The sequence below is a fragment of the Oncorhynchus gorbuscha genome, linkage group LG15, assembly GCF_021184085.1.
Source record: "Oncorhynchus gorbuscha isolate QuinsamMale2020 ecotype Even-year linkage group LG15, OgorEven_v1.0, whole genome shotgun sequence".
In the NCBI taxonomy this organism is placed as follows: Eukaryota; Metazoa; Chordata; class Actinopteri; order Salmoniformes; family Salmonidae; genus Oncorhynchus; species Oncorhynchus gorbuscha.
In genome coordinates this window covers 84,698,898-84,721,589 of record NC_060187.1, presented here as the reverse complement: position 1 = coordinate 84,721,589, position 22,692 = coordinate 84,698,898, and the positions used below count along the sequence as shown (strand labels likewise).

Genomic DNA, 22,692 nt, shown 5'->3' with positions numbered 1-22,692 from the left:
ATTGTCGGAACTAGAAGCACAAGCATTTCGCTACACTCGCATTAACATCTATTAACCATGTGTATGTGACAAATAATATTTGATTTGATTTGACCTGTACATAGCCCACCTATAATTTAGCCCAAACAACTACCTCTTTCCCAACTGTATTTCATTTATGTATTTATTTTGCTCCTTTGCACCCCATTATTTTTATTTCTACTTTGCACATTCTTCCATTGCAAAACTACCATTCCAGTGTTCTACTTGCTATATTGTATTTACTTTGCCACCATGGCCTTTTTTGCCTTTACCTCCCTTCTCACCTCATTTGCTCACATTGTATATAGACTTGTTTATACTGTATTATTGACTGTATGTTTGTTTTATTCCATGTGTAACTCTGTGTCGTTGTATCTGTCGAACTGCTTTGCTTTATCTTGGCCAGGTCGCAATTGTAAATGAGAACTTGTTCTCAACTTGCCTACCTGGTTAAATAAAGGTGAAATAAAAAAATAAATGAAACGTGGCTGGGTGTTTCACATTTACATTACATTTAAGTCATTTAGCAGACGCTCTTATCCAGAGCGACTTACAGCATGACAATGATCCCAAACACACCACCCTGGCAACGAAGGAGTGGCTTCGTAAGAAGCATTTCAAGGTCCTGGAGTGGCCTAGCCAGTCTCCAGATCTCAACCCCATAGAAAATCTTTGGAGGGAGTTGAAAGTCCATGTTGCCCTGTAACAGCCCCAAAGCATCACTGCTCTAGAGGAGATCTGCATGGAGGAATGGGCCAAAATACCAGCAACAGTGTGTTAAAACCTTGTGAAAACTTACAGAAAACCTTTGACCTCTGTCATTGCCAACAAAGGGTATATAACAAAGTATTGAGATAAACTTTTGTTATTGACCAAATACTTATTTTCCACCATAATTTGTAAATAAATTCATTAAAAATCCTACAATGTGATTTTCTGGATTTTTTTTCTCATTTTGCCTGTCATAGTTGAAGTGTACCTATGATGAAAATTACATGCCTCTCATCTTTTTAAGTGGGAGAACTTGCACAATTGGTGGCTGACTAAATACGTTTTTGCCCCACTGTACACACACTTTCCCCTGACCCCTGACCTTTAACACCTGACCCACTGTGTGTAGTGGATCCCTCCCTGCGTGACCGTGAGGACCAGTTTGGGCGTACTCCACTGATGTACTGTGTCCTGGCTGACCGTCTGGACTGTGCTGAGACACTGCTGAAGGCGGGAGCCTCTGTTAACAAGACTGACCATAGCCAACGTACTGCCCTGCACCTGGCAGCACAGAAGGTACACTACAACACTGAGTCAACCTGGAACCACTAAAGCAAACACTAGAACAGTAGTGGAACCATCAGAACACTGAGTTAACCTGTAGAACACTAAAGGAAACACTAGAACAGTAGTGGAACCATCAGAACACTGAGTTAACCTGTAGAACACTAAAGGAAACACTAGAACAGTAATGGAACCGTCAGAACACTGAGTCAACCTGGAACCACTAAAGGAAACACTAGAACAGTAGTGGAACCATCAGAACACTGAGTTAACCTGTAGAATACTAAAGGAAACACTAGAACAGTAATGGAACCGTCAGAACACTGAGTCAACCTGGAACCACTAAAGCAAACACTAGAACAGTAGTGGAACCATCAGAACACTGAGTTAACCTGTAGAACACTAAAGGAAACACTAGAACAGTAGTGGAACCATCAGAACACTGAGTTAACCTGTAGAACACTAAAGGAAACACTAGAACAGTAATGGAACCGTCAGAACACTGAGTCAACCTGGAACCACTAAAGGAAACACTAGAACAGTAGTGGAACCATCAGAACACTGAGTTAACCTGTAGAATACTAAAGGAAACACTAGAACATTAGTGGAACCATCAGAACACTGAGTTAACCTGTAGAACACTAAAGGAAACACTAGAACAGTAGTGGAACCATCAGAACACTGAGTTAACCTGTAGAACACTAAAGGAAACACTAGAACAGTAATGGAACCGTCAGAACACTGAGTCAACCTGGAACCACTAAAGGAAACACTAGAACAGTAGTGGAACCATCAGAACACTGAGTTAACCTGTAGAATACTAAAGGAAACACTAGAACAGTAATGGAACCGTCAGAACACTGAGTCAACCTGGAACCACTAAAGCAAACACTAGAACAGTAGTGGAACCATCAGAACACTGAGTTAACCTGTAGAACACTAAAGGAAACACTAGAACAGTAGTGGAACCATCAGAACACTGAGTTAACCTGTAGAACACTAAAGGAAACACTAGAACAGTAATGGAACCGTCAGAACACTGAGTCAACCTGGAACCACTAAAGGAAACACTAGAACAGTAGTGGAACCATCAGAACACTGAGTTAACCTGTAGAATACTAAAGGAAACACTAGAACATTAGTGGAACCATCAGAACATTGAGTTAACTTGTAGAACACTAAAGGAAACACTAGAACAGTAGTGGAACCATCAGAACACCAAATTAACTTGTGGAACACTAAAGGAAACACGAGAACAGTAGTGGAACCATCAGAACACTGAGTTAACCTGTAGAATACTAATGGATCCTTTAGAATCCTGATTGCAGGGTATTCTAGAGCCTCTCTACACTGACTATACAAAACATTAAGAACACCTGCTCTTTCCATGACAGACTGACCAGGTGAATCCAGGTGAAAGCTATGATCCCTTATTGATGTCACTTGTTAAATCCACTTCTGTCCGTGTAGATGAATAGGAGGAGACAGGTTAAAGAAGGATTTTTAAGCATTGAGACAATTGAGACATAGATTGGGGCAACTCAATTTTAGGAAGGTGTTCGTAATGTTTGGTATACTCAGTGTATATCACATACTGGAAGCTTAGGTGAGAAGGTAGTGCCACCCAGTGGTGACAGACAGACACCCTCAGGGCGGCTGTTAAGAACTAGACAAGGGGATCGGCAACTTTGATGAAGGTGGGAGCCACATAAAATCTGAGCGAAATGTTGTACTTTGTGAGCTAAACATTATAAACACCCTCGTCTTGACAGTGAAAACTTCAGGGTTAAATTCCTGCAATTCTACACATTTTGCCATGGGGCATAGAGTAAATTAAGTTTTAAAGCAAGTTTGCTGCAATACTGCACATTTTGCTGTGGCTCGGAGAAAAGATTTTGCAGTTCTACAACTCATTTCATGCAATTCGACAAATTTTGCCCTGGGGCAGTGAGAAACATTTTCTGTTTTAAAGCTAATTTCCCCCGGTCAGTAATTCCACCATGATATCAGGTTTAGATAGCTGGCCACAAGACTAACTTACCATATAAAATGTTTTAGCTGACTTGGCTAATTGAGTGACTATCAGTGACTGATATAACAAGAGAATAACTGCTGATGCACAACCAAGTTTCAAAATGTCACCTTGTGTATTCTACTATTCTAACTCTCAACAGTAAGTTGAGACCCCGACTGAGTTCCTAAAAAATATATCTATATCTAGAAAATGAAATAAAAGACTGGGCTGTATGAGCAGTAATATCTCTATAGAAAGTGTTTATTAACCTTGTGGGGGGGTTGCTGTCAGGGCAGGTGAGGAGCGGTGGCTGGTGGGGTGGAGGAGGGTGCTCACACACACTCTAACACACACACACACTCTAATTCTAATGTGTGTGGGGTGATGGGAGGCCCTCTCTCTCTGACACCTGATCAATATCTAGCTGAGACAGGGAGAGACTTCTGGGATTACTGATCTAATTGGACTGAGAATAGGAGGATAGACCATATGTACACACACGCTCATACACACTCATACACACTCATACACACACATACAGGCCTATATGGACACACACACACACACACACACACACACACACACACACACACACACACACACACACACACACACACACACACACACACACACACACACACACACACACACACACACACACACACACACACTTTCTCAAAGCTCACACATACTCTCACATGCATGCTCGGTCAGCAGATAGATCTGTCAAACGATAAGGCTGGAAGGATTAGATAGGAGAGAGTCTAAGAACCAACAGGAAAGAACAGAGAGGAGAGAGTCTGAGAACCAACAGGAAAGAACAGAGAGGAGAGAGGAGAGAGTCTGAGAACCAACAGGAAAGAACAGAGAAGAGAGAGGAGAGAGTCTGAGAACCAACAGGAAAGAACAGAGAAGAGAGAGTCTGAGAACCAACAGGAAAGAACAGAGAAGAGAGAGGAGAGAGTCTAAGAACCAACAGGAAAGAACAGAGAGGAGAGAGTCTGAGAACCAACAGGAAAGAACAGAGAGGAGAGAGTCTAAGAACCAATAGGAAAGAACAGAGAGGAGAGAGGAGAGAGTCTGAGAACCAACAGGAAAGAACAGAGAGGAGAGAGTCTGAGAACCAACAGGAAAGAACAGAGAGGAGAGAGTCTGAGAACCAACAGGAAAGAACAGAGAGGAGAGAGTCTGAGAACCAACAGGAAAGAACAGAGAGGAGAGAGTCTGAGAACCAACAGGAAAGAACAGAGAAGAGAGAGTCTGAGAACCAACAGGAAAGAACAGAGAGGAGAGAGTCTAAGAACCAACAGGAAAGAACAGAGAGGAGAGAGTCTGAGAACCAACAGGAAAGAACAGAGAGGAGAGAGTCTAAGAACCAACAGGAAAGAACAGAGAGGAGAGAGTCTAAGAACCAATAGGAAAGAACAGAGGATTAGATAGGAGAGAGTCTGAGAACCAACAGGAAAGAACAGAGTGGAGAGAGTCTGAGAACCAACAGGAAAGAACAGAGAGGAGAGAGGAGAGAGTCTGAGAACCAACAGGAAAGAACAGAGAGGAGAGAGGAGAGAGTCTGAGAACCAACAGGAAAGAACAGAGAAGAGAGAGGAGAGAGTCTGAGAACCAACAGGAAAGAACAGAGAGGAGAGAGTCTAAGAACCAACAGGAAAGAACAGAGAGGAGAGAGTCTGAGAACCAACAGGAAAGAACAGAGAGGAGAGAGTCTAAGAACCAACAGGAAAGAACAGAGGATTAGATAGGAGAGAGTCTGAGAACCAACAGGAAAGAACAGAGAGGAGAGAGGAGAGAGTATGAGAACCAATAGGAAAGAACAGAGGAGGAGAGAGGAGAGAGTCTAAGAACCAACAGGAAAGAACAGAGAGGAGAGAGTCTAAGAACCAATAGGAAAGAACAGAGGAGGAGAGAGGAGAGAGTCTAAGAACCAACAGGAAAGAACAGAGAGGAGAGAGTCTAAGAACCAATAGGAAAGAACAGAGAGGAGAGAGTCTAAGAACCAATAGGAAAGAACAGAGAGGAGAGAGTCTAAGAACCAATAGGAAAGAACAGAGAGGAGAGAGGAGAGAGTCTGAGAACCAATAGGAAAGAACAGAGAGGAGAGAGTCTGAGAACCAACAGGAAAGAACAGAGAGGAGAGAGTCTGAGAACCAACAGGAAAGAACAGAGAGGAGAGAGTCTGAGAACCAACAGGAAAGAACAGAGAGGAGAGAGTCTGAGAACCAACAGGAAAGAACAGAGAGGAGAGAGTCTGAGAACCAACAGGAAAGAACAGAGAGGAGAGAGTCTGAGAACCAACAGGAAAGAACAGAGAAGAGAGAGTCTGAGAACCAACAGGAAAGAACAGAGAGGAGAGAGTCTGAGAACCAATAGGAAAGAACAGAGAGGAGTCTGAGAACCAACAGGAAAGAACAGAGAGGAGTCTGAGAACCAACAGGAAAGAACAGAGAGGAGAGAGTCTGAGAACCAACAGGAAAGAACAGAGAAGAGAGAGTCTAAGAACCAACAGGAAAGAACAGAGAGGAGAGAGTCTGAGAACCAACAGGAAAGAACAGAGAGGAGAGAGTCTAAGAACCAATAGGAAAGAACAGAGAGGAGAGAGGAGAGAGTCTGAGAACCAACAGGAAAGAACAGAGAGGAGAGAGTCTGAGAACCAACAGGAAAGAACAGAGAGGAGAGAGTCTGAGAACCAACAGGAAAGAACAGAGAGGAGAGAGTCTGAGAACCAACAGGAAAGAACAGAGAGGAGAGAGTCTGAGAACCAACAGGAAAGAACAGAGAAGAGAGAGTCTGAGAACCAACAGGAAAGAACAGAGAGGAGAGAGTCTAAGAACCAACAGGAAAGAACAGAGAGGAGAGAGTCTGAGAACCAACAGGAAAGAACAGAGAGGAGAGAGTCTAAGAACCAACAGGAAAGAACAGAGAGGAGAGAGTCTAAGAACCAATAGGAAAGAACAGAGGATTAGATAGGAGAGAGTCTGAGAACCAACAGGAAAGAACAGAGTGGAGAGAGTCTGAGAACCAACAGGAAAGAACAGAGAGGAGAGAGGAGAGAGTCTGAGAACCAACAGGAAAGAACAGAGAGGAGAGAGGAGAGAGTCTGAGAACCAACAGGAAAGAACAGAGAAGAGAGAGGAGAGAGTCTGAGAACCAACAGGAAAGAACAGAGAGGAGAGAGTCTAAGAACCAACAGGAAAGAACAGAGAGGAGAGAGTCTGAGAACCAACAGGAAAGAACAGAGAGGAGAGAGTCTAAGAACCAACAGGAAAGAACAGAGGATTAGATAGGAGAGAGTCTGAGAACCAACAGGAAAGAACAGAGAGGAGAGAGGAGAGAGTCTAAGAACCAATAGGAAAGAACAGAGGAGGAGAGAGGAGAGAGTCTAAGAACCAACAGGAAAGAACAGAGAGGAGAGAGTCTAAGAACCAATAGGAAAGAACAGAGGAGGAGAGAGGAGAGAGTCTAAGAACCAACAGGAAAGAACAGAGAGGAGAGAGTCTAAGAACCAATAGGAAAGAACAGAGAGGAGAGAGTCTAAGAACCAATAGGAAAGAACAGAGAGGAGAGAGTCTAAGAACCAATAGGAAAGAACAGAGAGGAGAGAGGAGAGAGTCTGAGAACCAATAGGAAAGAACAGAGAGGAGAGAGTCTGAGAACCAACAGGAAAGAACAGAGAGGAGAGAGTCTGAGAACCAACAGGAAAGAACAGAGAGGAGAGAGTCTGAGAACCAACAGGAAAGAACAGAGAGGAGAGAGTCTGAGAACCAACAGGAAAGAACAGAGAGGAGAGAGTCTGAGAACCAACAGGAAAGAACAGAGAGGAGAGAGTCTGAGAACCAACAGGAAAGAACAGAGAAGAGAGAGTCTGAGAACCAACAGGAAATAACAGAGAGGAGAGAGTCTGAGAACCAATAGGAAAGAACAGAGAGGAGTCTGAGAACCAACAGGAAAGAACAGAGAGGAGTCTGAGAACCAACAGGAAAGAACAGAGAGGAGAGAGTCTGAGAACCAACAGGAAAGAACAGAGAAGAGAGAGTCTGAGAACCAACAGGAAAGAACAGAGAGGAGAGAGTCTGAGAACCAACAGGAAAGAACAGAGAAGAGAGAGTCTGAGAACCAACAGGAAAGAACAGAGAGGAGAGAGTCTAAGAACCAACAGGAAAGAACAGAGAGGAGAGAGTCTGAGAACCAACAGGAAAGAACAGAGAGGAGAGAGTCTGAGAACCAACAGGAAAGAACAGAGAAGAGAGAGTCTGAGAACCAACAGGAAAGAACAGAGAGGAGTCTGAGAACCAACAGGAAAGAACAGAGAGGAGAGAGTCTGAGAACCAACAGGAAAGAACAGAGAGGAGAGAGTCTGAGAACCAACAGGAAAGAACAGAGAGGAGAGAGTCTGAGAACCAACAGGAAAGAACAGAGAGGAGAGAGTCTGAGAACCAACAGGAAAGAACAGAGAGGAGAGAGTCTGAGAACCAACAGGAAAGAACAGAGAGGAGAGAGTCTGAGAACCAACAGGAAAGAACAGAGAGGAGAGAGTCTGAGAACCAACAGGAAAGAACAGAGAGGAGAGAGTCTGAGAACCAACAGGAAAGAACAGAGAGGAGAGAGTCTGAGAACCAACAGGAAAGAACAGAGAGGAGAGAGTCTGAGAACCAACAGGAAAGAACAGAGAGGAGAGAGTCTGAGAACCAACAGGAAAGAACAGAGAGGATAGAGTCTGAGAACCAACAGGAAAGAACAGAGAGGAGAGAGTCTGAGAACCAACAGGAAAGAACAGAGAGGAGAGAGTCTGAGAACCAACAGGAAAGAACAGAGAGGAGAGAGTCTGAGAACCAACAGGAAAGAACAGAGAGGAGAGAGTCTGAGAACCAACAGGAAAGAACAGAGAGGAGAGAGGAGAGAGTCTGAGAACCAACAGGAAAGAACAGAGAGGAGAGAGTCTGAGAACCAATAGGAAAGAACAGAGAAGAGAGAGGAGAGAGTCTGAGAACCAATAGGAAAGAACAGAGAGGAGAGAGTCTGAGAACCAATAGGAAAGAACAGAGAGGAGAGAGGAGAGAGTATGAGAACCAATAGGAAAGAACAGAGAGGAGAGAGTATGAGAACCAATAGGAAAGAACAGAGGAGGAGAGAGTCTGAGAACCAACAGGAAAGAACAGAGAGGAGAGAGTCTGAGAACCAATAGGAAAGAACAGAGAGGAGAGAGGAGAGAGTCTGAGAACCAACAGGAAAGGATAGAGATGGATGATGATGGAATTGGATAAGACATCATAGAGAGAGTGTGTGTGTGTGCTCCAGGGGAACGTGCGGTTTCTGAAGCTGCTCCTGTCGCGTCGTGCTGATTGGCTGCAGAAGGATCTAGAGGAGGTAACACCCCTCCACCTGGCGACTCGTCACCCCTCCCCCAAACCCCTGGCCTTGCTGCTCAAACACATAGGACCTGGAGAGGTGGATACACAGGACAAGAACAAGGTACCACACGCACTGTTTACAAAGTTGGGTAATAGTTCTATCAAACATACTTGTTATGGAACTGTCCCGGCTCTTTGATTTGATTGACTGAATTAGAGTTCACGTGGAGTTCTGAGCAATCCAGAGACACACACACATGACAATTGGCTGCTTTGTCCTGACTCATCAAGGCAGACAGTTGTGCCAAATACATTCTACACGCACGCACACACACACACACAGGCCCCCTCTGTCTGTAGCGATGATGTCTATCTGTCTGTTAGTTCTGTAATAATCCAATATGCATCATCAGCATGTCAGATGACACTGGTTTCAGTATGTCCCAGAATAGATCTCTAACAACAGCCATAGAGGAGGTGATATCTCTGTTATAGCATACTGTCACTGTTACTGTCACTATTACTGTCACTTTTATTATCACTGTTACTGTCACTGTTACTGTCACTATTACTGTTACTTTTATTATCACTGTTACTGTCACTGTTACTGTCACTTTTATTATCACTGTCACTGTTACAGTCATTACCACTGTTACTGTCACTTTTATTATCACTGTCACCGTTACTGTCACTGTTACTGTCACTGTTACTGTCACTATTACTGTTACTTTTATTATCACTGTTACTGTCACTGTTACTGTCACTTTTATTATCACTGTCACTGTTACAGTCATTACCACTGTTACTGTCACTTTTATTATCACTGTCACCGGTACTGTTACTGTCACTGTTACTGTCACTATTACTGTCACTTTTATTATCACTGTTACTGTCACTGTTACTGTCACTTTTATTATCACTGTCACTGTTACAGTCATTACCACTGTTACTGTCACTTTTATTATCACTGTCACCGGTACTGTCACTGTTACTGTCACTGTTACTGTCACTATTACTGTCACTTTTATTATCACTGTCACTGTTACAGTCATTACCACTGTTACTGTCACTTTTATTATCACTGTCACCGGTACTGTTACTGTCACTGTTACTGTCACTATTACTGTCACTTTTATTATCACTGTTACTGTCACTGTTACTGTCACTTTTATTATCACTGTCACTGTTACAGTCATTACCACTGTTACTGTCACTTTTATTATCACTGTCACCGGTACTGTCACTGTCACTGTTACTGTCACTATTACTGTCACTTTTATTATCACTGTTACTGTCACTGTTACTGTCACTGTTACTGTCACTTTTATTATCACTGTCACTGTTACAGTCATTACCACTGTTACTGTCACTTTTATTATCACTGTCACTGTTACTGTCACCGTTACTGTCACTGTTACTGTCACTATTACTGTCACTTTTATTATCACTGTCACTGTTACAGTCATTACCACTGTTACTGTCACTTTTATTGTCCCTGTTACTGTCACCGTTACTGTCACTTTTATTGTCACTTTTACAGTCATTACCACTGTTACTGTCAGTTTTATTATCACTGTCACTGTTACTGTCACTTTTATTATCACTGTTACTGTCACTTTTATTATCACTGTCACTGTTACTGTCACCGTTACTGTCACTTTTATTGTCACTTTTACAGTCATTACCACTGTTACTGTCACTGTTACTGTCACTTTTATTATCACTGTTACTGTTACTGTCACTTTTAATTTCACTGTCACTGTCACTGTTACAGTCATTACCACTGGTACTGTCACTTTTATTATCATTGTTACTGTTACTGTCACTTTTATTATCACTGTCACTGTTACTGTCACCATTACTGTCACTTTTATTGTCACTTTTACAGTCATTACCACTGTTACTGTCACTTTTATTGTCACTGTTACTGTCACTGTTACTGTCACTTTTATTATCACTGTCACTTTTATTATCACTGTCACTGTTACTGTCACTTTTATTATCACTGTTACTGTCACTGTTACTGTCACTTTTATTATCACTGTTACTGTCACTGTTACTGTTACTTTTATTATCACTGTCACTGTTACAGTCATTACCACTGTTACTGTCACTTTTATTATCACTGTCACTCTTACTGTCACTTTTATTATCACTGTTACTGTCACTGTTACTGTCACTTTTATTATCACTGTCACTGTTACTGTCACTTTTATTATCACTGTCACTCTTACTGTCACTTTTATTATCACTGTTACTGTCACTTTTACTGTCACTTTTATTATCACTGTCACTGTTACTGTCACTTTTATTATCACTGTTACTGTTACTGTCACTTTTATTATCACTGTCACTGTTACAGTCATTACCACTGTTACTGTCACTTTTATTATCATTGTTACTGTCACTGTTACTGTCACTTTTATTATCACTGTCACTGTTACAGTCATTACCACTGTTACTGTCACTTTTATTATCACTGTCACTGTTACTGTCACCGTTACTGTCACTTTTATGCCAGTCATTACCACTGTTACTGTCACTGTTACTGCCACTTTTATTATCACTGTTACTGTCACTGTTACTGTCACTTTTATTATCACTGTTACTGTTACAGTCATTACCACTGTTACTGTCACTTTTATTGTCACTGTTACTGTTACAGTCATTACCAATGTTACTGTCACTGTTACTGTCACTTTTATTATCACTGTTACTGTCACTGTTACTGTCACTTTTATTATCACTGTCACTCTTACTGTCACTTTTATTATCACTGTCACTCTTACTGTCACTTTTATTATCACTGTCACTGTTACTGTCACTTTTATTATCACTGTTACTGTCACTTTTATTATCACTGTCACTGTTACAGTCATTACCACTGTTACTGTCACTTTTATTATCATTGTTACTGTCACTGTTACTGTCACTTTTATTATCACTGTCACTGTTACAGTCTTTACCACTGTTACTGTCACTTTTATTATCACTGTCACTGTTACTGTCACCGTTACTGTCACTTTTATTGTCACTTTTACAGTCATTACCACTGTTACTGTCACTGTTACTGTCACTTTTATTATCACTGTTACTGTCACTGTTACTGTCACTTTTATTATCACCTTTACTGTCACTGTTACTGTCACTTTTACAGTCATTACCACTGTTACTGTCACTGTTACTGTCACTTTTATTATCACTGTCACTGTTGCTGTCACTTTTATTATCACTGTCACTGTTACTGTCACCGTTACTATCACTTTTATTGTCACTTTTACAGTCATTACCACTGTTACTGTCACTTTTATTGTCACTGTTACTGTCACTGTTACTGTCACTTTTATTATCACTGTCACTCTTACTGTCACTTTTATTATCACTGTCACTCTTACTGTCACTTTTATTATCACTGTCACTGTTACTGTCACTTTTATTGTCACTGTTACTGTCACTATTACAGACATTGTTACTGTCACTGTTACAGTAATTGTTACTGTCACTGTTACAGTAATTGTTACTGTCATTGTTACTGTCATTGTTACAATCATTATTACTGTTACTGTCGCTGTTACTGTCACTGTTACTGTCATTGTTACTGTCATTGTTACAGTCATTATTACTGTCACTTTTATTGTCACTGTTACTGTTACAGTCATTGTTACTGTCACTGTTACTGTCATTGTTACTGTCATGTCACTGTCACTATTACAGTCATTGTTACTGTTACTGTCACTGTTACAGTCATTATTACTGTCACTGTTATTGTCACTGTTACTGTCATGTTAAATCCTCGGGCTTTGTGTGTTTCTGTAGAATATGTTATAGGGCTCTTTGATTTAGATCACAGTTATTTCTAGGGCAAACAGCCTGGAGGTTAGAGCCTGGAGGTTAGAGCCTGGAGTTTAGAGAGTTGGGCCAGTATTGGGCCCAAAATCATTATTACAATAGTGTCTGTCACCCACCCCCCCCTCTCTCCCCCTGCAGCAGACTGCGCTCCACTGGTCAGCGTTCTATAACAGGCCAGAGCACGTCAGACTACTCATCAAACACGACTCCAACATCGGCATCCCAGACAGTGAGGGCAAGATCCCCCTACACTGGGCTGCACACAGCCAGGAGCACACCGCTATACACACCGTCCGCTGCATACTGGTACACACACACACACACTATCCAGTGAGAATGTCATCCTTACACACACCATCCTCTGCTTACTGATGTAAATGAGGTGTGTGTGTGTGCGTAGGAGGCGGCTCCTACCGAGTCTCTGTTGAACTGGCAGGACTATGAGGGGCGCACGCCTTTGCACTTTGCGGTTGCCGACGGCAACGAGGCAGTGGTGGAGGTGCTGACATCGTATGAAGGCTGCAGCGTCACGGCGTACGACAACCTGTTCAGAACCCCGCTGCACTGGGCTGCACTGCTGGGTAAGAGACTGTGTTTACAATGTGGATCCTGTCATCAGAATGTGGTTCCATCACTGGTCCAGATACTGTACCGGAGGGGGGGGCCCGAGCTGAAACTGGATATGTTGATGTGTGTTTCAGGACATGCCAAGATAGTGCACTTGTTGTTGGAGAGGAACACGTCAGGCACCATCCCCTCAGACAGCCATGGGGCCACACCTCTACACTATGGAGCTCAGAGCAACTACGCTGTACGTAGACACACACACATGCAAACACGCGCACGTTTTCACCTTATATCAGTGACTCATGTGTGTGCGTGTGTGTGCGTACGTGCACGTGTGTGTGTGTGCGTAGGAGACGGTGGGTGTGTTTCTGTCCCACCCCTCTGTGAAAGACGAGCCAGATCTGGAGGGCCGCACAGCGTTAATGTGGGCTGCTGGCAAAGGAAGCGATGATGTCATACGCACCATGCTGACACTCACGCCTGACATTGACATCAACATGGCCGACAAGTACGGAGGCACTGGTGAGGAACTCTGGGATGTGTTTAATATGCAGGGATTGTTTCAGTCAGCAGTAGACCAAGAGCTGCTGTGACTGGTCAGGCTGGTAGAGGACACCTCCCCCTTCATCCCCCCCACCGCCTTCACCACAGTTTCCCAGATCTTAATGTCCTGGTACTGTCACCATCAGAGCTACTCAGAGAGATAAACAGACAGAGATGACACACACACACACACACACACACTCACACACTGGTGCTAGCCTCTGTCATCCTGCGCATGTAGGAATGTTGAGGCACTGGAGGTGACGCAGGTGGCAGGACAACGGCTGTCCGATGTCACAGGGGATTCCCCAGAGTGGCATAGTTGTCAGGGGATTCCCCGAAAGCAGTGGAGCGGAGAGACTAGTGGGGAGAGAGACATGTCAACACATAACTGACACTGTTAAGAAAATGACCAAAACTAGTGAGCATGTACACATACTCTCTCTGATACACATACTCTCTCTGATACACATACTCTCTCTGATACACGTACTCTCTCTGATACACATACTCTCTCTGATACACATACTCTCTCTGATACACATACTCTCTCTGATACACATACTCTCTCTGATACACATGCTCTCTCTGATACACATACTCTCTCTGACACACATATTCTCTCTGACACACACACACGCACACACACACACACACACACACACACACACACACACACACACACACACACACACACACACACACACACACTCACACACTGGTGCTAGCCTCTGTCATCCTGCGCATGTAGGAATGTTGAGGCACTGGAGGTGACGCAGGTGGCAGGACAGCGGCTGTCCGATGTCACAGGGGATTCCCCAGAGTGCCATAGTTGTCAGGGGATTCCCCGAAAGCAGTGGAGCGGAGAGACTAGTGGGGAGAGAGACATGTCAACACATAACTGACACTGTTAAGAAAATGACCAAAACTAGTGAGCATGTACACATACTCTCTCTGATACACATACTCTCTCTGATACACATACTCTCTCTGATACACATACTCTCTCTGATACACATACTCTCTCTGATACACATACTCTCTCTGATACACATACTCTCTCTGATACACATACTCTCTCTGATACACATACTCTCTCTGATACACGTACTCTCTCTGATACACATACTCTCTCTGATACACATACTCTCTCTGATACACATACTCTCTCTGATACACATACTCTCTCTGATACACATACTCTCTCTGACACACATACTCTCTCTGATACACATACTCTCTCTGATACACATGCTCTCTCTGATACACATACTCTCTCTGACACACATATTCTCTCTGACACACACACACGCACATGCGCACGCACGCACACACACACACACACACACACACACACACACACACACACACACACACACACACACACACACACACACACACACACACACACACACACACACACACACACACATAGACACACACACACACACACACACATAAATACATAGAAACATAAACACACACACACACACACACACACACACACACACACACACACACACACACACACACACACACACACACACACACACACACACACACACACACACACACACACACACACACACCATCCCCAAGCTGTAGACATGCTATCCTTTGTCCCCTGCTCTGCCCCGTGGGCTGATTGGAGCACTAATCACCATGGTGATGGCCCCGCTTCCTGCCCTGCAGGGACAATTTATGTGAGCATATGCTAATGAGTTGGTAAAATATGCAAATGATCTGGTGTACTATGCTAATGAGGTTGAATGTGATGGGGAGCAGAGTGGGTTGATCAGAGTCACTGGGGTAGATAGAGGGGCCAGTGGTGTAAATATTGACTGACATTAAATAACATCACAACACAGTACAGGGTCAAAGTGCAACAAATTACTTTTAATTTGACAAACTGGTTCTGAAAACTCGAGTAGGTGAGGCTGCTGAAGTGTGTGGAGACTGAAAAGCTCAACTAAATGTGTGTGTGTGTGTTGCAGCGCTGCATGCGGCCTCTCTGTCAGGTCATGTGAGTACAGTGAGGTTGCTGTTGGAAAGAGGAGCCATAGTGGACAGTCTAGACGTGATGAAACACACGCCTCTGTTCAGAGCCTGTGAGATGGGACACCGCCACATCATCCTCACACTTATCAAAGGTACACAGCAAAGATGTGGATAAATTAACATTTTGCTTTACTCAGGTCGTATATACACATTCCCCCTCACATCCCCAAATATACACATTCCCCCTCACATCCCCAAATATACACATTCCCCCTCACATCCCCAAATATACACATTTCCCTCACATCCCCAAATATACACATTTCCCTCACATCCCCAAATATACACGTTCCCCCTCACATCCCCAAATATACACATTTCCCCTCACATCCCCAAATATACACATTCCCCTCACATCCCCAAATATACACATTCCCCCTCACATCCCCAAATATACACATTCCCCTCACATCCCCAAATATACACATTCCCCTCACATCCCCAAATATACAAATTCCCCTCACATGAACATTATGCGCATGAAGCATGGTGTGTGTCATTTCACTTTGGTGTATAGTCAATCACAATTGAGCACAGAGGTATATAACGATTATATACAGTGCCTTGCGAAAGTATTCGGCCCCCTTGAACTTTGCGACCTTTTGCCACATTTCAGGCTTCAAACATAAAGATATAAAACTGTATTTTTGGGACACAATCATGAGGTGGATTGGATATTTCAAACTTTTTAAACAAATCAAAAACTGAAAAATTGGGCGTGCAAAATTATTCAGCCCCTTTACTTTCAGTGCAGCAAACTCTCTCCAGAAGTTCAGTGAGCATCTCTGAATGATCCAATGTTGACCTAAATGACTAATGATGATAAATACAATCCACCTGTGTGTAATCAAGTCTCCGTATAAATGCACCTGCACTGTGATAGTCTCAGAGGTCCGTTAAAAGCGCAGAGAGCATCATGAAGAACAAGGAACACACCAGGCAGGTCCGAGATACTGTTGTGAAGAAGTTTAAAGCCGGATTTGGATACAAAAAGATTTCCCAAGCTTTAAACATCCCAAGGAGCACTGTGCAAGCGATAATATTGAAATGGAAGGAGTATCAGACCACTGCAAATCTACCAAGACCTGGCCGTCCCTCTAAACTTTCAGCTCATACAAGGAGAAGACTGATCAGAGATGCAGCCAAGAGGCCCATGATCACTCTGGATGAACTGCAGAGATCTACAGCTGAGGTGGGAGACTCTGTCCATAGGACAACAATCAGTCGTATATTGCACAAATCTGGCCTTTATGGAAGAGTGGCAAGAAGAAAGCCATTTCTTAAAGATATCCATAAAAAGTGTCGTTTAAAGTTTGCCACAAGCCACCTGGGAGACACACCAAACATGTGGAAGAAGGTGCTCTGGTCAGATGAAACCAAAATTGAACTTTTTGGCAACAATGCAAAACGTTATGTTTGGCGTAAAAGCAACACAACTAATCACCCTGAACACACCAATCCCCACTGTCAAACATGGTGGTGGCAGCATCATGGTTTGGGCCTGCTTTTCTTCAGCAGGGACAGGGAAGGTGGTTAAAATTGATGGGAAGATGGATGGAGCCAAATACAGGAGCGTTCTGGAAGAAAACCTAATGGAGTCTGCAAAAGACCTGAGACTGGGACGGAGATTTGTCTTCCAACAAGACAATGATCCAAAACATAAAGCAAAATCTACAATGGAATGGTTCAAAAATAAACATATCCAGGTGTTAGAATGGCCAAGTCAAAGTCCAGACCTGAATCAAATCGAGAATCTGTGGAAAGAACTGAAAACTGCTGTTCACAAATGCTCTCCATCCAACCTCACTGAGCTCGAGCTGTTTTGCAAGGAGGAATGGGGAAAAAAATTCAGTCTCTCAATGTGCAAAACTGATAGAGACATACCCCAAGCGACTTACAGCTGTAATCGCAGCAAAAGGTGGCGCTACAAAGTATTAACTTAAGGGGGCTGAATAATTGTGCACGCCCAATTTTTCAGTTTTTGATTTGTTAAAAAAGTTTGAAAAATCCAATAAATGTCGTTCCACTTCATGATTGTGTCCCACTTGTTGTTGATTCTTCACAAAAAATACAGTTTTATATCTTTATGTTTGAAGCCTGAAATGTGGCAAAAGGTCGCAAAGTTCAAGGGGGCCGACTACTTTCGCAAGGCACTGTTCATACATTTACATTACATTTACATTTAAGTCATTTAGCAGACGCTCTTATCCAGAGCGACTTACAAATTGGTGCATTCACCTTATGACATCCAGTGGAACAGTCACTTTACAATAGTGCATCTAAAACTTAAGGGGGGGGGGTGAGAGGGATTACTTATCCTATCCTAGGTATTCCTTAAAGAGGTGGGGTTTCAGGTGTCTCCGGAAGGTGGTGATTGACTCCGCTGTCCTGGCGTCGTGAGGGAGTTTGTTCCACCATTGGGGGGCCAGGGCAGCGAACAGTTTTGACTGGGCTGAGCGGGAGCTGTACTTCCTCAGTGGTAGGGAGGCGAGCAGGCCAGAGGTGGATGAACGCAGTGCCCTTGTTTGGGTGTAGGGCCTGATCAGAGCCTGGAGGTACTGAGGTGCCGTTCCCCTCACAGCTCCGTAGGCAAGCACCATGGTCTTGTAGCGGATGCGAGCTTCAACTGGAAGCCAGTGGAGAGAACGGAGGAGCGGGGTGACGTGAGAGAACTTGGGAAGGTTGAACACCAGACGGGCTGCGGCGTTCTGGATGAGTTGAAGGGGTTTACTGGCACAGGCAGGGAGCCCAGCCAACAGCGAGTTGCAGTAATCCAGACGGGAGATGACAAGTGCCTGGATTAGGACCTGCGCCGCTTCCTGTGTGAGGCAGGGTCGTACTCTGCGGATGTTGTAGAGCATGAACCTACAGGAACTGTCATGCTGGTGAATGAGGACCCAAAAGCGACTTGGCGAAAACAGAGTATTTAATCCAGAATAAACTTTACAAAACAAAAAGCATAATACTACACGTAAAGACAAGAACAGACTGGAGACTTGATCGAGAACTGCAGGTTGCCTCGGGAAGGCACTTGAACCTAGCAGACTCAGACACCTGCTCACCACGCAGCATCTGAGGAAAACACGACACGACAGGGCAAAACATAGACACAGCACGGTGAATTATACATGAGGATCCGACAGGGCAGGTACGGGAAACAAGGAGTGAAATAGGGACTCTAATCAGGGAAAAGGATCGGGAACAGGTGTGGGAAGACTAAATGATGATTAGGGGAATAGGAACAGCTGGGAGCAGGAACGGAACGATAGAGAGAAGAGAGAGCGAGAGAGTGAGAGAGGGAGGGGGAGAGAGAGGGATAGAAAGAGGGAAAGAACCTAATAAGACCAGCAGAGGGAAACAAATAGAATGGGAAGCACAGGGACAAGACATGATAATAAATGACAAAACATGACAGTACCCCCCCACTCACCGAGCGCCTCCTGGCGCACTCGAGGAGGAATCCTGGCGGCAACGGAGGAAATCATCAATGAGCGAACGGTCCAGCACGTCCCGAGACGGAACCCAACTCCTCTCCTCAGGACCGTAACCCTCCCAATCCACTAAGTATTGGTGACCCCGTCCCCGAGAACGCATGTCCATGATCTTATGTACCTTGTAAATAGGTGCGCTCTCGACAAGGACGGGAGGGGGAGGGAAGACGAACGGGGGTGCGAAGAAAGGGCTTAACACAGGAGACATGGAAGACAGGATGGACGCGACGAAGATGTCGCGGAAGAAGCAGTCGCACAGCGACAGGATTGACGACCTGGGAGACACGGAACGGACCAATGAACCGCGGAGTCAACTTACGAGAAGCTGTCGTAAGAGGAAGGTTGCGAGTGGAAAGCCACACTCTCTGGCCGCAACAATACCTAGGACTCTTAATCCTGCGTTTATTGGCGGCTCTCACAGTCTGTGCCCTGTAGCGGCAAAGTGCAGACCTCACCCTCCTCCAGGTGCGCTCACAACGTTGGACAAACGCTTGAGCGGAGGGAACGCTGGACTCGGCAAGCTGGGAAGAGAATAGAGGAGGCTGGTAACCCAGACTACTCTGAAACGGAGATAACCCGGTAGCAGACGAAGGAAGCGAGTTGTGAGCGTATTCTGCCCAGGGGAGCTGTTCTGCCCAAGACGCAGGGTTTCTGAAAGAAAGGCTGCGTAGTATGCGACCAATCGTCTGATTGGCCCTCTCTGCTTGACCGTTAGACTGGGGATGAAACCCGGAAGAGAGACTGACGGACGCACCAATCAAACGACAGAACTCCCTCCAAAATTGTGACGTGAATTGCGGGCCTCTGTCTGAAACGGCGTCTAACGGGAGGCCATGAATTCTGAACACATTCTCGATAATGATTTGTGCCGTCTCCTTAGCGGAAGGAAGTTTAGCGAGGGGAATGAAATGTGCCGCCTTAGAGAACCTATCGACAACCGTAAGAATCACAGTCTTCCCCGCAGACAAAGGCAGACCGGTAATGAAGTCTAGGGCGATGTGAGACCATGGTCGAGAAGGAATGGGGAGCGGTCTGAGACGACCGGCAGGAGGAGAGTTACCCGACTTAGTCTGCGCGCAGTCCGAACAAGCAGCCACGAAACGGCGCGTGTCACGCTCCTGAGTCGGCCACCAAAATCGCTGGCGAATAGACGCAAGAGTGCCTCGAACACCGGGATGACCAGCTAACTTGGCAGAGTGAGCCCACTGAAGAACAGCCAGACGAGTGGAAACAGGAACGAAAAGGAGGTTACTAGGACAAGCGCGCGGCGACGCAGTGTGCGTGAGTGCTTGCTTAACCTGTCTTTCAATTCCCCAGACTGTCAACCCGACAACACGCCCATAAGGAAGAATCCCCTCGGGATCAGTAGAAGCCACAGAAGAACTAAACAGACGGGATAAGGCATCAGGCTTGGTGTTCTTGCTACCCGGACGGTAAGAAATCACAAACTCGAAACGAGCGAAAAACAACGCCCAACGAGCTTGACGGGCATTAAGTCGTTTGGCAGAACGGATGTACTCAAGGTTCTTATGGTCTGTCCAAACGACAAAAGGAACGGTCGCCCCTCCAACCACTGTCGCCATTCGCCTAGGGCTAAGCGGATGGCGAGCAGTTCACGGTTACCCACATCATAGTTGCGCTCAGATGGCGACAGGCGATGAGAAAATAAGCGCAAGGATGAACCTTATCGTCAGACTGGAAGCGCTGGGATAGAATGGCTCCCACGCCTACCTCTGAAGGCCAACCTCGACAATGAATTGTCTAGTGACGTCAGGAGTAACGAGGATAGGAGCGGACGTAAAACGTTCTTTTAGAAGATCAAAAGCTCCCTGGGCGGAACCGGACCACTTAAAACACGTCTTGACAGAAGTAAGAGCTGTGAGAGGGGCAGCAACTTGACCGAAATTACGAATGAAACGCCGATAGAAATTAGCGAAACCTAAAAAGCGCTGCAACTCGACACGTGACCTTGGAACGGGCCAATCACTGACAGCTTGGACCTTAGCGGAATCCATCTGAATGCCTTCAGCGGAAATAACGGAACCGAGAAAAGTAACGGAGGAGACATGAAAAGAACACTTCTCAGCCTTTACGTAGAGACAATTCTCTAAAAGGCGCTGTAGAACACGTCGAACGTGCTGAACATGAATCTCGAGTGACGGTGAAAAAATCAGGATATCGTCAAGATAGACAAAAACAAAGATGTTCAGCATGTCTCTCAGAACATCATTAACTAATGCCTGAAAAACAGCTGGCGCATTGGCGAGACCAAACGGCAGAACCCGGTACTCAAAATGCCCTAACGGAGTGTTAAACGCCGTTTTCCACTCGTCACCCTCTCTGATGCGCACGAGATGGTAAGCGTTACGAAGGTCCAACTTAGTAAAGCACCTGGCTCCCTGCAGAATCTCGAAGGCTGATGACATAAGGGGAAGCGGATAACGATTCTTAACCGTTATGTCATTCAGCCCTCGATAATCCACGCAGGGGCGCAGAGTACCGTCCTTCTTCTTAACAAAAAGAACCCCGCCCCGGCCGGAGAGGAAGAAGGCACTATGGTACCGGCGTCAAGAGACACAGATAAATAATCCTCGAGAGCCTTACGTTCGGGAGCCGACAGAGAGTATAGTCTACCCCGAGGAGGAGTGGTCCCCGGAAGGAGATCAATACTACAATCATACGACCGGTGAGGAGGAAGGGAGTTGGCTCGGGACCGACTGAAGACCGTGCGCAGATCATGATATTCCTCCGGCACTCCTGTCAAATCGCCAGGTTCCTCCTGAGAAGTGGGGACAGAAGAAATGGGAGGGATGGCAGACATTAAGCACTTCACATGACAAGATACGTTCCAGGATAGGATAGAATTACAAGACCAATTAATAGAAGGATTATGACATACTAGCCAGGGATGACCCAAAACAACAGGTGTGAAAGGTGAATGAAAAATCAAAAAAGAAATAGTCTCACTGTGGTTACCAGATACTGTGAGAGTTAAAGGTAGTGTCTCAAATTTGATACTGGGAAGATGACTACCATCTAAGGCAAACATGGGCGTAGGCTTGTCTAACTGTCTGAAAGGAATGTTATGTTTCCGAACCCATGCTTCGTCCATGAAACAACCCTCAGCCCCAGAGTCAATCAAGGCACTGCATGTAGCACCCGAACCGGTCCAGCGTAGATGGACCGACATAGTAGTACAAGATCTAGATGAAGAGACCTGAGTAGTAGCGCTCACCAGTAGCCCTCCGCTTACTGATGGGCTCTGGCCTCTTACTGGACATGAATTAACAAAATGTCCATCAAATCCGCAATAGAGGCACAGGCGGTTGGTGATCCTCCGTTCCCTCTCCTTAGTCGAGATGCGAATCCCTCCCAGCTGCATGGGCTCAGTCTCAGAGCCAGAGGAGGGAGATGGTTGCGATGCGGAGCAGGGAAACACCGTTGATGCGAGCTCTCTTCCACGAGCCTGGTGACGAAGATCTACCCGTCGTTCTATGCGGATGGCGAGAGC

At 44.9% G+C, this 22,692-nt stretch overlaps 1 protein-coding gene across 4 annotated transcripts in view; it reads left to right on the top strand.

The window, feature by feature from the left end:
- Positions 1-22,692, top strand: part of LOC123998307 (inversin-like) — a 62,472-nt gene that overhangs the window by 25,543 nt on the left and 14,237 nt on the right. For all 4 annotated transcript variants that reach the window (XM_046303404.1, XM_046303402.1, XM_046303403.1 and 1 more), the window contains 7 exons: positions 1,142-1,308; positions 8,621-8,794; positions 12,661-12,828; positions 12,923-13,103; positions 13,224-13,333; positions 13,440-13,611; positions 15,627-15,782. In XM_046303404.1, coding sequence (XP_046159360.1) covers positions 1,142-1,308; positions 8,621-8,794; positions 12,661-12,828; positions 12,923-13,103; positions 13,224-13,333; positions 13,440-13,611; positions 15,627-15,782 — 1,128 coding nt within the window. The remainder of the gene's footprint in view (positions 1-1,141; positions 1,309-8,620; positions 8,795-12,660; positions 12,829-12,922; positions 13,104-13,223; positions 13,334-13,439; positions 13,612-15,626; positions 15,783-22,692) is intronic.